Here is a 14,833-nt window from a genome sequence, read left to right on the forward strand (position 1 = left end):
ATACATGACATGGGTCAAAAATGACCTGTATGGATTTCTATATTATTTCATGCATGTGAGGTCTAATATGTAAATGGCCGCTTCCTGGCTGATTTATTTTAGAGCATGTGCACGCAAGGCCTCCAAGTAAGGCCCTATTGCCTCCACAAACTCAGTGTGGTTTTAACAGTTTTACAGACCGCCACTTCAGTGTTTCATTGTTCGCACGCTCTGCATTATCACCCTGTTTTTCTACACAACAAGCTTAATGGTTCTTATAACACACAGGAAGGCAGTCTCATAAAAACAATCGTACAGTGCAATTAATTACAATTATGAACGTATCTTAATTTATCTGAATTTATCTCACACTCCAGTTGCTATCTGTCTTGTAAATAAATCATTAATATCTCAGGGGAATGGTTTTGTATGTCTACTGGATAAAATCGGGAAAATAGCTATTTTTGTAATCCTCCAGAGTTCACTGAAAGAGTCTTTGTAGCCCTCCAGGTTTAGATTGAATGTCCTTTTATAAAATCACTGCAAATGACATGATTGCATGTTTTAACATTTTTGTCAAATTTAGTATTTTATGAAGACATTAATAGAAAATATTTCATTTTTTTCATGTCTTACTACTTGTGGAAATGACGTTTGATTTCTGCCAACAGTGCACACGCAGAAAAAAGGAGCTATCTATGGGAAAGCATACAAACTGTTACTGCATATTATATGTATACCTTACACTACAACATAGTATATTTAATTTCTTACCTGTGTCAGAAGATCCTTATCCAGTCTGACATTTGCACATACTATCCATTTTCATGACTTAATATTTATTGATGTGACACATATTCAGAATTATGTGATTTGTGATTTGTGAATGATTGTTAGATTGTCTTACTACTTTTACCTTTTATTCTTTGTTAACATAAGTTAAGTACACAATTTTGCTTTCATTTTTTTCCCTTGTTTTATGGACATTTATGGATGGTAGTTCGAAATGAGCACTGTTTAATGTGTACCTAAAATGACTACAGTATTAATCAAAAGGGTAATTCTTTACATTTAGGTTCCATTAACTAACATGAGTTAAGAGTTTAATTACCCTCAACAAAGACTGAACTAATCTATTTACTAGGCATTCAAACAAATCATTTATTTGCATTTTATCAAATAATGCACCATTCTCTTCCATGTTAACTCAACTGAATCTGAAATATGATTTGTTCCCTTCTGGTCATCTCAAGTAATGTTTTATACACTGACAGTATAAAACATCACTTGATGTGTCCAAACATGAACAGGTTGTTCACTAATTCAACACTTGCATGAATACCACATAATTTACACCTGATTGCTCAGCTTCTACTGTACTGTAGCTCACATTCAACCTTTGCTAATGGCTTAGTTAACATGAATAAATGTCGATAGATTAGTTTATTCCTCAGGTTAGTTAATGCATTAACTCATGTTAGTTAGCGGAACCCTATTGTAAAGTGTCACTTTTGAAAGTAAAGATAGATCATAGTGTGATTTTCTTTTCTAAGAAAGGAAAAAGGTGATACCACTTTTTCTTTCACAATTAATTTTTCATTCATAATCCTTCGGTTCTTAAGGGGGGTGATATTGACAGAGTTCTCTGAAAGTCCCCATCCCCTCTGTACTACACTGCCGACTGTATCAAGAAGAGGGGTATGTGGTTATATACCTAATTAGTAAAGTATTCCTCACATTAAGTGCACCAGAAATGAACCATTCCAGTGACAAATATGTTTCATACATTTAATACTAAACTCTGTAGCGGTGTTTCGGTTCACTTCTAAGTTGAAAAGTTGAAGTAGGTCCAGTAAGCTCCCTGATGGACTTCCCCCAACAGGATGGAAACCAACAGCAGAGCAAGCTAGCAAGCAAGGAAGTGGTATCTTGCGTCAAGGCCTAGATAATAAAGGTGAGAGTGACGGAGAAAAAGGCCAGAGGTGTCTCTGTCTCGGTCTTTATAGGATGGTAAAATACAAAACATTATGGGAGAATCCTAAATCCTACCCTGTTCATTGCTGCTTGAAGCATGAAGTTTTACTTCCTCTACAAATTATCATAATTACTGGCTGAGTTAAATTGAGAGTTAAACTGATTCACTGTATTCTTTGAGTATATTGTGTGTGAGTGACGATTTGTGTCTGATGTATGGCATCCCATATGAGTATGTATGTTGTCTGTGTGTATGTGAGACATTTTGTCCCAATTAAAATTTTAGTCACATCAAGACATCAAGTAGAGAAGAAAATTCATAGTTTGGCTATTTAAATCAACAAAATGTTATAAACAACGAATCTGATATGAGAGTAGCTGACCTCCTATGGGGTTCAAAACTAATAAAGAAGGGTAGCTCTTAAAAGTGAGCATGCCTGACCATGCAGCTGCACAATACACAGAGAATGACTATAGGACAATAGGCAATTAGGCAGAGACAGGTGAGAAATTAAAGGACAAATCAACATAAAGTGTCTTAGTAAGATGTTGGGCAACTTGGCACTCTACTGGAGGGATGGAACACCATTTTGCCAAAGGATATTTCCTCATTTAGTGTTTTGAAGATGGTGGTGGAGAGCGCTCTCTAACACATCGGTCCAAAATCTGCCATAGGTGTTCAATTTGGTTGAGATCTGATGACTGCGTAGGCCATAGCATATGATTCACATCATTTTCATACTCATCAAACCATTCAGTGACCCCTTGTGCCCTGTGAATGGGGGCATTTTCATCCTGGTAGAGGCCAGTTCCATCAGGATAAAAATGTTTCATCATTGGATAAAAGTGATCACTCAGAATGACTTTGTATTGATTTTCAGTGACCCTTTCCTCTAAAGGGACAAGTGGACCCAAACAATGCCAGGAAAATGGTTCCCACAGCATAACAAAGCCGCCGGACCCCCTCGCTGTAGCAGTCAAGTATTCAGGCCTGTACCATTCTCTTGGTGTATGCCACACACGCACCCGTCCACTTGTCGAGAATATGGTGAAATATGACTCATCTGATCATATCCCTTTTTAGCACATCTCTGTAGACCAGTGCCTATGGTTTTTGCACCACTGAATTCTCAAATATACATTTGTCTTTGTAATGATGGGTTTGTGTACTGCAGCCCTACTATAATACGTAGTAGTTGTAGTTGTAGTTGTCAACAGACAATGGCACAGTCTGATCACATCCTGCATTGACATTCTCGGTCACCTGGGGAAGAGTTGCTCTTCTGTTTTTCCTTACATATTGTACTAATGCACAAGCACCACGGTCATCGAATTTGTACTTTTGACCACAATTTATCACCCTCTTAACTAATGTTTTTCCCATAGATCTAAATGCTGATGTCACTTTAGTCACTATTCCTATTAACACTAGCCTGTTGAGCCGTCTTTGTGATTGAAGCTCCTGCCATCTGTGCCCCAATAATGAACCCTCTTTCAAAGTCACTTAGATATTTTCCTCTTGCCATCTTGATCCAAAATCAATGGTCAGCTGGGCCTGCTCAGCATTTTTATACATGCCACAGAGCTGTATATTAATGAACCAGGATGTTAATTGCTTAATTGTATCATGCAGTACACCTGTATAGAAGCATCTGCATTTGTTATGTTTCCACTCATTTATTCAGGTTTTTCTTTAAGTTGTCCCCCATCTGTATATGTTCATGCACAATATGCAAAACTTATGAACCTTTTTACCTATCTACAATCTATGTTGAGTTTTTCAGGTTACAGCATGATGTTATCTCCAGTGAATTATATTGCAGATGCAGTTACAGATAGGGCCAAGTGTCAAATGGGCCTTGTATAAGCCCTAGGCACTTCAGCTTACTAACTGGAAATGCGATTGGTCTGAAAGAGTTGTCACAGCATGACCTGGAACTAAATGATCAATTCACCCCAAAATTATGTTCATTTAAAATGCATTTATGACCCAGTAAATCCTAACCTCATTTGATCACTCATCTGTTAACATTCCCCCTAGAGTTTCCAGTCTTACTTGCAGTTGTAATAAAGGTAATTAACAGTGGAATGTTCCCCTTTTGTAAAATCGTTGAAGTCTTTAGCTGCTCCTCATGCTGTGTTATTGCTGGTTTCCCACAAAGTAGATTGAGAAAAAAATGATGAAGGAAATTCATACAGTTACTTATTAATATACAGATAACAAACAATCCAGATTATCACTTGCCATTTAGTTAGCTTTGCTAGCCATGACAAGTCAGGTTTGGCGAATTTGCTGCCACATTATTAGCTTACTAACCAAGACACACTGATAATGTGCACTACAGGTTGTGCCTGGTGTTCCATGAATTATGCAAAAAATAAATAAATAAATAAATAAATACATTTTGGATTATCTAGCCAGCAAGGATTTGTGGTGATAATGTTTTAAATATTGTGTAACTGTCCATTTTTCTATAATATATTTACAGTAGCTTTTAAAAAAATATACAGTTTTTCTATATAATTTCCCTCCACTCTTGTTGTAGTCCAATTGTAGTCCAAATAAAATACTAGCCTATCCTATGGGGTCGCCAGAGGAACACTACAATAAGGACAGCACTGCCACCAGCTGAAAACATACCTATTTGCTCACCTATCGCTCAACATTTTGCATGGATTTACTAGCTATAGCTCAAATGTAAGTCTATATAGACTACTATCAGTTGTGACCCTCATAACTCAGCATCAGCACTGTTCATGGCCTAAACCTGTTTGTGTAGACCTGTGTAAGTTTCTCTGGATACAATCATCTGCTAAGATTATACATGTAAATGCATTATCACTGGGAAATGAAAGTCTAAAACAACAGTAAATGTGGAAATCCAACAATATGACTCACAATTGTCTTTAATTTGTGATAGCTGTTACTGTCGCTGTTAAATTGTTCCTTTTTAAAATTTTTGCTAAAAGCCTGCTAACAATATACACAGTAAAGCATAAAACAGACAGCGAATGTTGGAGTTAAACTAGCATGTACCCGATAAACTAACATGTTCCTACGCTGCAGATGGGAATGTTCGGAATCATGAAAATCCCCAGGAGGAAAATTTTGGCTTTTATCTGAAATTTCTGGTATAAATATTTCTACCTTGAGGTTTAAGTCTGAGGTTCACAGCTGTGCACATTCTGACATGGTTTCTTTGTTATGGCTTTTGTAGTACACAGAGGCTAATATAATTTCTGCACATAATTTCATTTTGTAATTAAAAATGATCATTAAATATTCATATATAACAAATCCAGCATCTCAGTCCACAGAGCACGTGTAACAAGTTTCATATAAACTGTAGTCAAATCTAACACTGTAAATTCAGTTTGTTGAAACTGAGGAAATGTGTGGTATGTGCTCCCCTCCTGGGTAGTATGATTTGGTTGAATTTCTCAACACTGCTTTTGTGGCACTGTATTTATTTATCATTTGGAAGCCATGTTGGAGTTTATGCCCAAATCTTGTGCTAAGTGAATAGCTGTGGAGTCCCATCAGATGTAATTGATTAATTAATATTTCAAATCTTATCTGTTTTTCAATAACTGGCAAGATATTATAGTGGAGGAGGCAAAAAGGAAAACATATATAAAGGTTTAAAAAATTTTAAAAGACAACAAACAAACAATTTATTTCTTTCCTATCATTGGTCTTCGACTAAATACTTTGGGGTAAATCATTTTAAGAAAATAAGAAAATCATTTTGGTGTCAGCGAGTGTAGGCGGTTCCATTTTGTATCTCGCAAGTGTACAGTGTGGTGATGTTATTTCCAGGGGCCACATCTTTCACACAAACCAAAATAAGTCTAGACATGTGACACTGCTCTTGCAATCATTAAAGAAAGCCCTCAAGAGGTACATGAGACACAACATGCTCCTGGACATGGCAGGGCGTTGGAGACTGATCATGATGCTCTGTATCGTACTGCTGGTCTTGATCAAATGTGAGTATTTGGGTATTATTCAATTTCAGATGTCATTCTTAAAAAACTCTCTTTTTGAATGTTATAAATAGAAAATGTATTAAATATATAAGCTTGTAACACATATGCTACTATGAATGTTATGCTATTTATAATTTGAATTGAATCAAAATTTATAAACCAATTGTTTGAATTTGTGCATTTGTAGCATTCTTATAAAATAAAATGTGAGGCACAGAATTTCAATTAATTCATTGTATGTAACATATTTAAATGTTTTAATATAATTAAATTACTGCCTCGAAAGTGTGCTAAAGTGTTCTTTTTGGAAGTGTTTTGATCACATTAAAAATTAGATTAAAATTATTCGAACAGAGAGGTAAGAGGTGATGCTTATATGTACATATATGGAAAAAATATATATAATATTTTATGTGCGTGTGTGTACGTGTGTCCTGTAAATGTAGCTCTTGGGGCAGAAATCGTCGGGCATATGTAAAATTAGGGTGTGACCATCCATCTCTAGTTTCACTGAAAGAATAACTGATACTCAGCCTTCATCACCCTGAAGGGCTTTCAATTCACTATATATTATATATTCAATAATTATAGATAATGTAAATAAATATTATTGTAATTATTCTATTTAGATAATAAAAAACAGTTATCAAATGAAACAGAAGCACGTGGGCACTAATTTAGTGCCCTAACTAGATAAAATACACTTTCCAAGTTAATCTCCTTATAACAAAATTAGGCTAGCACAAAGCTGTTATCATCTCTTGGACTTTTAGATCAGAGGGTGTCCAATATTGTCTAAAAAGGGCAGGTGTGGGGAAAGGTTTGACTAAGGTTGACTAAGACACCTGGTTCTACTAATCAATGTCTTGAATGAGAACCATGATCGGGTAATTAGATTAATCAGGTGCTGTAGTGCTGGGCTAAAGCAAAAACCAGCATCCACATCCCATTATCCACCCACTAGGTCAGCACCAAGGTTCTAAATTTGAAGTGAGCCAATAAAAGTAGCCAGTGGAGGTCAAACTGTTCTACAGTTTCTCGTGTGTTCTGTCTTGCAGTCTGAATTAATTTACAGACATCTTGATCACTTTTTCCCTCTGATGATGATGCCTGTCCCTTACATATACAGTATGCGCATGTAAAGTATACATCTATAAGACTTCCATATATTAAGAGCTGAATTATTTTTTAAAAATCCATACAGTAAATAAGGCATTCACATTTTCTGAATATCAAACATCGTCATCATAACGTTCATACTGGTACAATATGTTACACCATACCAATATTTCAATTGCATGGGTCCTGTAATAAATTAACACTAATAAAAAAAGCAATGTTTTGGACAGCTATAAAAAATATTAGATAACAGTACATCTAGGGTGAACCATGTCCAGTTTGGTCTTGAATATTCCAAAAATCAGTTGTTCACGTACTCTTGTCTCTTTGACATAAAGCAAGCTTGATTTGTGACGTTTCAGTCAGCTCAGGTCTACAGATCAGACAACTTCCTTATTCCATTTTGAGCTTGACTAATATCTCCTTCCCTGCCAGCAGCCATACCTCCATGCACTCTGCTCCTGCCAAATGGCTGAAGCTAAGCAGGTGTGGGCTTGGTTAGTACTTGGATGGGAGACCACCAGGGAATACTGAGTTGCTGCTGGAAGTGGTGTTGGTGGGCCAGTAGGGGGCAATCTTCCCTCTGGTACAAATAAACCCCAATGCCCCAATGCCCCAGTGCAGTGACGGGGACACTGTGCTGTAGGAGATGCCATCTTTTGGATGAGACGTTAAACCGAGGTCCTGACTCTCTGTGGTCATTAAAGATCCCATGACACAACCATCAACCATCTGTTCACCAGCTGACCAGCCTATATAGCCGGCTAGTCCACCAGTTAGACTACCAGCATACTCTACCAGCTGAACCAGCTTTGTCCAGCTTTGACCAGCCACAGACCAGCTATGACTAACTAGAAGTGTTGAAAACTATCTTAAAATCATAGCTGGTTTTAAGTGGAATTTTCGGCAGGGTTGGCAACAGCAATATCTCAGCAGTAGAAAAAACGTGTGTACACCCATGGTTTTGTGTGATTTAAACTTTTTAAATGTTTGTTTCAGTTTACATTTAATTCATAATCTAAGGAATACGTCAAATGGTATACATCAGCCTGTGCTTTCATGAAATGTTCCCTTTTAAAATGTAAAAAGATATCTTTTTCCGGGTTGTGTTTTCTATTTCTTTATTACTGAGTTTAACGATCTCATCAAACAATTCAATGTTTGCTTCTAACTACGGATTTTGAAGAACCACAGATATTCTTACTGGCTCACATTTATCAGTGGATTTTTCAAGATTCATTGAGAACAGAACTAAAACAAAAATTATATCATGGAGTCATGGATATTGACAAAATTGTGGCTGCTCAATACACAGAAAACGTCAGTTTTTCTAAGAATTTGTATGAAGTTATACTTTTGTGATAAAATACGTTTTAGTAACAATTTACAATAAGGTCACATGAATTGGCATTAACAAATATAGTTGTTCACTGCTAATTACTGAAAACTTTGTTAATGCATTTGCACATCAGTAATTCATGTTAACAGCTAAATTAGTTAATGGAAATTCATATTTAGATTTAAAAAAAACAGTTAATGTATTTATTAATGGTTAAAAAATTATAAGTTTACCCTATGTTTTGGTCATGCATAAATAATCATGCAACTAATACATTAGTTAATACACTCACCGGCCACTTTATTAGGTACTTGGGGGCGACACAGCTCAGGAGGTAAGAGCGGTTGTCTGGCAGTCGAAGGGCTGCCGGTTTGATCCCCGCCCTGGGCATGTCGAAGTGTCCCTGAGCAAGACACCTAACCCCTAATTGCTTCCAACGAGCTGATTGGTACTTTGCATGGAAGCCTTTTACCGTTGGTGTGTGAGTGTGTGTGAATGGATGAATGAGAGGCATCAATTGTTAAGCGCTTTGGATAAAAGTGCTATATAAATGCAGTCCATTTACCATTTCCTTGCTAGTACTGGGTGTGGTCATCTGCTGCTGTAGCCCATCTGCTTCAAGGTTTGACGTGTTGTGCATTCAGAGATGCTCTTCTGCATACCTTGGTTGTAACGAGTGGTTATTTGAGTTACTATTGCTTTTCTATCAGCATGAACCAGTCTAGCCACTCTCCTCTGACCTCTGCCATCAACAAGGCATTTTCACCCAGAGAACTGCCACTCACTGGAAATGTTCTCTTTTTCAGACCATTCTCTGTAAACCCTAGAGATGGTTGTGTGTGAAAATCCCAGCAGTTTCTGAAATACTCAAACCAGCCCGTCTGGCACCAACAACCATGCCACGTTCAAAGTCACTTAAATCACCTTTCGTCCCCATTCTGATGCTTGGTTTGAACTTCAGCAGATCATCTTGACCATGGCTACACGCCTAAATGCATTGAGTTGCTGCCATGTGATTGGCTGATTAAATATTTGCGTTAACGTGCAGTTGAACAGGTGTACCTAATAAAGTGGCCGGTCAGTGTATATTTGTTAACTACTAACTAAATTTAATGGACAATTAATATATTTGTGCATCATTAATTCATGTTAAAAGCAGCATTAGTCACTGCCAATTTATGTGACCTTATTGAAAAGTGTTACCTGCATTTCTTTTGAATTGCATGCATTAGCCATAGTCTCAAGCAGGTTGCCCATAAAGGTTGATTCGTCTCTGTAATAAGTTGTCTTTAATTTATGGACTTTATAGAAAGGTGTTTCTGTCGCTGACTACGGTCAACAGAGGCTATAAAACGAGCAGTTTTTTTTGTAATTTCTTACCGGGTTTTTGAGAAGTTCACATTTAGATATATAGCAGTCAAAACTGAAACTAAAATGCCTCCAAAAACTAGGGGATGTAGTGAATACTCAGGAAGTTGTGGTTGAAGTGCTGAAATAGCACTGTTCGCCTGTGCAGTCAATTGCCATGGCAACCAGGTTATGCCATTTAGAGACTCTGAGGTTGCTAACCACTGTTAACTCCACCCTTTTCCTTTTAAGCTACATTCTGAAGAAATCAACACAAGTACCAGGAAGTCAATGCAAAATGCAAAAAAGCTGTTATACCATTCTCTGCTCACAAATGGTTTGAATTACACATTCAATAATTTGCTTATTGAATTATTTTCCTTGTTCTGTTTTTCAGGTATAGATACACAAAAAGGTAAGTCATTTTGTTTCAAAAATTCATTTCATTCTGTGATTGCAAGACATGACTACTCACAATAACTACTGTTTTGTGTATAACTGCAAGCTTTTATTTAAATACAGATACAAATATCAGTTGTAATATTAACACATAACCCACCCACAGGTAAAACACTTGTGCAGTATGTGCACGAGGACTATGTAATATTATATTATTGTTGTATTGTGATGCTGTGTGCTGAGGGCTGGAGTTCTATTCTTTTGTTGTGAGTTTTTAATAAAATGTATGATGGTGGTGATGCTTTTGGAGCTGACTAATATGGCTATGTTGCACAGCCGCTTCTCCACTCAACTCACATCCACTCACCACTTCTCTTCCACTCAACCCTACCAGTGTCACACACACAACAGGTAATGTCTTATCATCTGACTTATAAGAAGAAACTGTGGAGGATATTAATGTCTCGTGCCGGTGTAATTAGGTTAAAATATTTTGGAATTAGTATTTAACAGACATAATGGATTGAAGTTTAAATTGCTTATTCAATTTTTTTTTCAGATGCACAAAAATTTTATCATTCTGTTTCAAAAATTCAATTTTATTCCATGATTGCAAGACATAGCTACCTTCACCAACTACTGTTATGTGTATAACTGCAAGCTTTTTTTAATACAGACAGCAAATATCAGTTGTAACATTAACACATATTTCTCCCTGATTGTCAGTTAATGCACATATAGAATACTACTTTTTCAGACGCACCGAAAATATGTCATTCTGTTTCAAAAATTTATTTTTATTCCATAATTGCAAGACATAGCTACTTACAATAACTACTGTTTGGTGTATAAATGCAAGGTTTTATTTAAATACAGACAGCAAAAATCAATTGTAACATTAACATATATTTCTCCTTGGTTGTTAGTTACTGCACATATAGAATACAACTTGATCAGGTCTTCAGTGAACACAGCTACTGCATGTTTCCTGTCATTCGGCGCAAGTGTAATGGATAAAATAATTTTATCAGGATCATGAATACTTGTATAGGAAACTGCAACTGTTTTTGGCCTCCACACCCTGCAAAATGGATAATGTACATACATTGATTATTAGGAGAGAAAGAAGGAAACAGTGCAATTTTTGAGTAACCATATTGGGCTTCAGCAATTGTAGTTTGTCTTTCTAGTTGAAATCAACGTGGTATTTTTAAGTAAAGTGTGTAGTATGTTTCTAATGCTCTTACTTCTATGGAAAAAAGTAAACTCCATGTAATGGCAATTTGAAAACTGACTTACCTCCAATCACCTTCACCTCTCTTATCCCTAAATAATGCAAACTGCTCCCAATGGAAGTAGTATTTTTTCATCAAATCAACTTTGAGCTGTCCTTTGAGCTGCCATTAACCATGAACGCACCAAGAGAAAAGCAATGCAACTGTATTCTTCTCATAAAGTTGACTTCAACAGCAGTTTAACTACTCCTGATCATGTCCAAAGCTTTAACGTTTTTGTTTTTCACTCATTCAAAAAACTGCTGCAACCACTGTGAATACAGGTAGATACAGTTTCATTTGCACGGTTTTTCGTGAAACCATTCCTTTCTGACAGTAAGTTTACTGCAGCAGTTCAGTGACCTAATGATCTAAAGTCTGAAGCTGACCCCAGTTTGGTTCACTCATGATCTAAAGTCTGAAGCTGACCACAGTTCATTTAAGTAATGATCTAAAGTCTGAAGCTGACCACAGTTCATTTAAGTAATGATCTAAAGTCTGAAGCTGACCACAGTTCATTTAAGTAATGATTTAAAGTCTGAAGCTGACCACAGTTCATTTAAGTAATGATATAAAGTCTGAAGCTGACCCCAGTTTGGTTAACTAATGATCTAAAGTTGGAAGCTGATCACAGTTCACTTAAGTAATGATCTAAAGCCTGAGCTGACCCCAGTTTGGTTAATTAGTCATCTAAAATCTGAAGCTGACCCCAGTTCAGTTAATTAATTATTTGAATTCTGAAGCTGACCCCAGTTCATTTAACTAATGATCTAAAGTCTGAAGCTGACCCAAGTTCAGTTAACTAATGATCTAAAGTCTGAAGCTGACCATAGTTCACTTAACTAATGATTTGAAAGCTGAAGCTGACCCCAGTTCAGTTAACTAATGATCTAAAGCCTGAGCTGACCCCAGTTCGGTTAACTAATGATCTAAAGTCTGAAGCTGACCCCAGTTCAGTTAACTAATGATCTAAAATCTGAAGCTGACCCCAGTTCAGTAAACTAATTATCTAAAGTCTGAAACTGACCACAGTTCACTTACCTAATGATCTGAAGTCTGAAGCTGACCACAGTTTAGTTGACTAATGATTTATAAAAATCTTTCATAACAAAGACAGTGGGATAAGAGAAAATGCTGCACCTGTCATTGTTAGAATAAATATAATTTTCATTATTACTGAACCTGAGAGTTGTGGACAGTACATTATTTATTTTCATTAAATCACTTTGCTTTTGGAGCTGACTAATATGGTTATGTTGCACAGCCTCTTCTCCACCCACCTCACATCCACTCACCACTTCTATTCCACTCAACCCTACCACTGTCACGCACGCAACAGGTAATGTCTTATCATGTGACTTATAAGAAGAAACTGTGGAGGATATTAATGTCTCGTGCCGGTGTAATTAGTTTAAGATATTTTGGAATTAGTATTTAACAGAGTATAATGGATTGAAGTTTAAACTACTTATTAAATTTTTTTTTTAATTTTAAAAAATCAGCCTTGGAATGAATTTGCCGATGTTGTAGTTTAATTTGTTTTAAAATTGCTCTAACTGCTGCTGGATGGCTCATCCTGTTAAGGTACAGTCTGCATGGAAGGGCCCTATGATCTGGTATGCAATCCAGACCATTCCATTTCTGACTGTGGCTGGCAGCCTGGAGAGGTGCCGAGTAACTGGCCTTAGTGTCACTGTGGAATCGGTGGGTGCCAGTGAACCGGTGTGACAGCATCTCATCACCCGAGACCCCCAGTACTCAACTGGGTGCCCATTGTTCGCCTATTAAGCTCCTCTCACTCGTATGCATGTGCCCAACTTCTAACACTGGTTTTATGAAAAGTGGCAGCTGACATCGCATACTATGGAGGAGAGCACAAGCTTGCCTTTTCTTCGCCGAATCAACAGCAGAGGCTAAAGCAACGAGTGCTGGTGATGAATAATGATTGGGCAGGCCAAATGGGGGAAAAAAGGGGGGAAAGCATTAAAAGACTGTTCTAACTGTTTTATTTCCTTTCATCCTCTCCAGCTCCTAGTCAATCACCCCCTGGCTGTGGTGAGTAAAAATAAAACACAGGTTTGAGATGGTGATGGTAATATCACTAGGTCCATGAGTCCATGAGAACTGTAAAACATGTATTTTAGTCCTTATCATCAAGGCATCACTGTAGACACTATATACAGTAATCAGCGGTAAACGATAGAACATGATCAATTATGCAATTAAGGGTCAGATAAAAAAAGATCTTTACACTCATGAATAAACCAGGGGTGTCCAGTTTTAACCTGATCAAAAGGGGTCCAGGGTCAGCATGGGTGCAGGTTTTTGTCACACTAAAAAACCTGATTCAAATCAAAGATCATGATTTGTTCTTTTGTTCAATTACATGTAATAGTGCTGGGCTAGAAAAAAGCTGCACCCAAACTGGTCCAGGATGAGATGTGCCAACTTAATGATTAGTTGAGATGATTAGGGAATCACAGTGTGTTGATTGCTTAAGAAGTGGTTTAAAATGTTCTTTGTCATCCTCTTGGAATTAAATGTATCATACTACCAACACTGATCATAGCAGAAGTATCTGCTGTGTAATTCTATGGTGTGTAGTTTGCATGTTCTTTTGCTTTACAGTTAGACCCTTTGACTTACACATCACCTGTTCCAGCAAAATAAATAAATATGGCTACCTTACTTTGCCCTTAGGATTCTTCTTCCAGTTGTAGAATATCCCTGTTTATTACTGGACTGTCTGTATTGAAGATGATTCATTGAGCATGTTTGCTTTTTTGTTTTATGACAGACCATTTACAGGTACAGTGGACACTTGAAACAATGATTAATGCATTTCCTTACAGGATACAATATAAACAAAATACTGTTTGGATTTGAAATCCGCACTGGTGCCAATCGATCATATACAATAGAGTATCAGGATGATCAAAACAGGTCCACGAATGTGATGTTCAATGGTTCATCTTACAAAATAATGAAGCTGTGCTATAACTACACTGCTATAAAAGTATCTGATGGAAAATCTTCCTGCAGTCTCACAGGAAACACTACCTTTCCTTACAATGATTCTGGTAAGTCAAGGAGACTTTCACCAAACACTGAGAGTGGCCTAAATTAATAATTTAATAATTCTCATTTGTTAATGTAATTTGTTAGTATCACCTCCTTTTGATATGGATAGAATATTCTGGTTTCCCTAACAGGAAAATATAATGGGAGTAACTGTGAGCTCTAAACAAAAAATTATTTAACAAATTCATTTTTTGGTGATTGTTGCAAAAGGTATAAACCAGGAATTTCCCTATCTAATCTGTCTTTTAAATTATGCAGCTATAGATCTTAGATGGCAATAATTAATTTATGTTGCATATTGCATTGGTTTCCCAAGATCGCCTCAAGATAG

General features: G+C 36.7%; 1 protein-coding gene across 7 annotated transcripts in view; it reads left to right on the forward strand.

The window, feature by feature from the left end:
• The first annotated feature begins 5,843 nt into the window (after positions 1-5,843).
• ptprc (protein tyrosine phosphatase receptor type C) overlaps positions 5,844-14,833 on the forward strand; it is a 73,348-nt gene continuing 64,358 nt past the window's right edge. For 2 of the 7 annotated variants that reach the window (XM_035415639.1, XM_035415666.1), the window contains exons 1-2: positions 10,025-10,163; positions 12,686-12,760. In XM_035415639.1, the coding sequence (XP_035271530.1) occupies positions 10,040-10,163; positions 12,686-12,760 (199 nt within the window). In that variant the 5' untranslated portion in view covers positions 10,025-10,039. Of the gene's footprint in view, positions 5,944-10,024; positions 10,164-10,483; positions 10,559-12,685; positions 12,761-13,449; positions 13,477-14,833 lie in introns of those variants that run through there. The other 5 variants (XM_035415637.1, XM_035415640.1, XM_035415667.1 and 2 more) reach the window with 5 other exon arrangements.

Source organism: Anguilla anguilla, chromosome 4 (assembly GCF_013347855.1).
Source record: "Anguilla anguilla isolate fAngAng1 chromosome 4, fAngAng1.pri, whole genome shotgun sequence".
Classification (NCBI taxonomy): domain Eukaryota; kingdom Metazoa; phylum Chordata; class Actinopteri; order Anguilliformes; family Anguillidae; genus Anguilla; species Anguilla anguilla.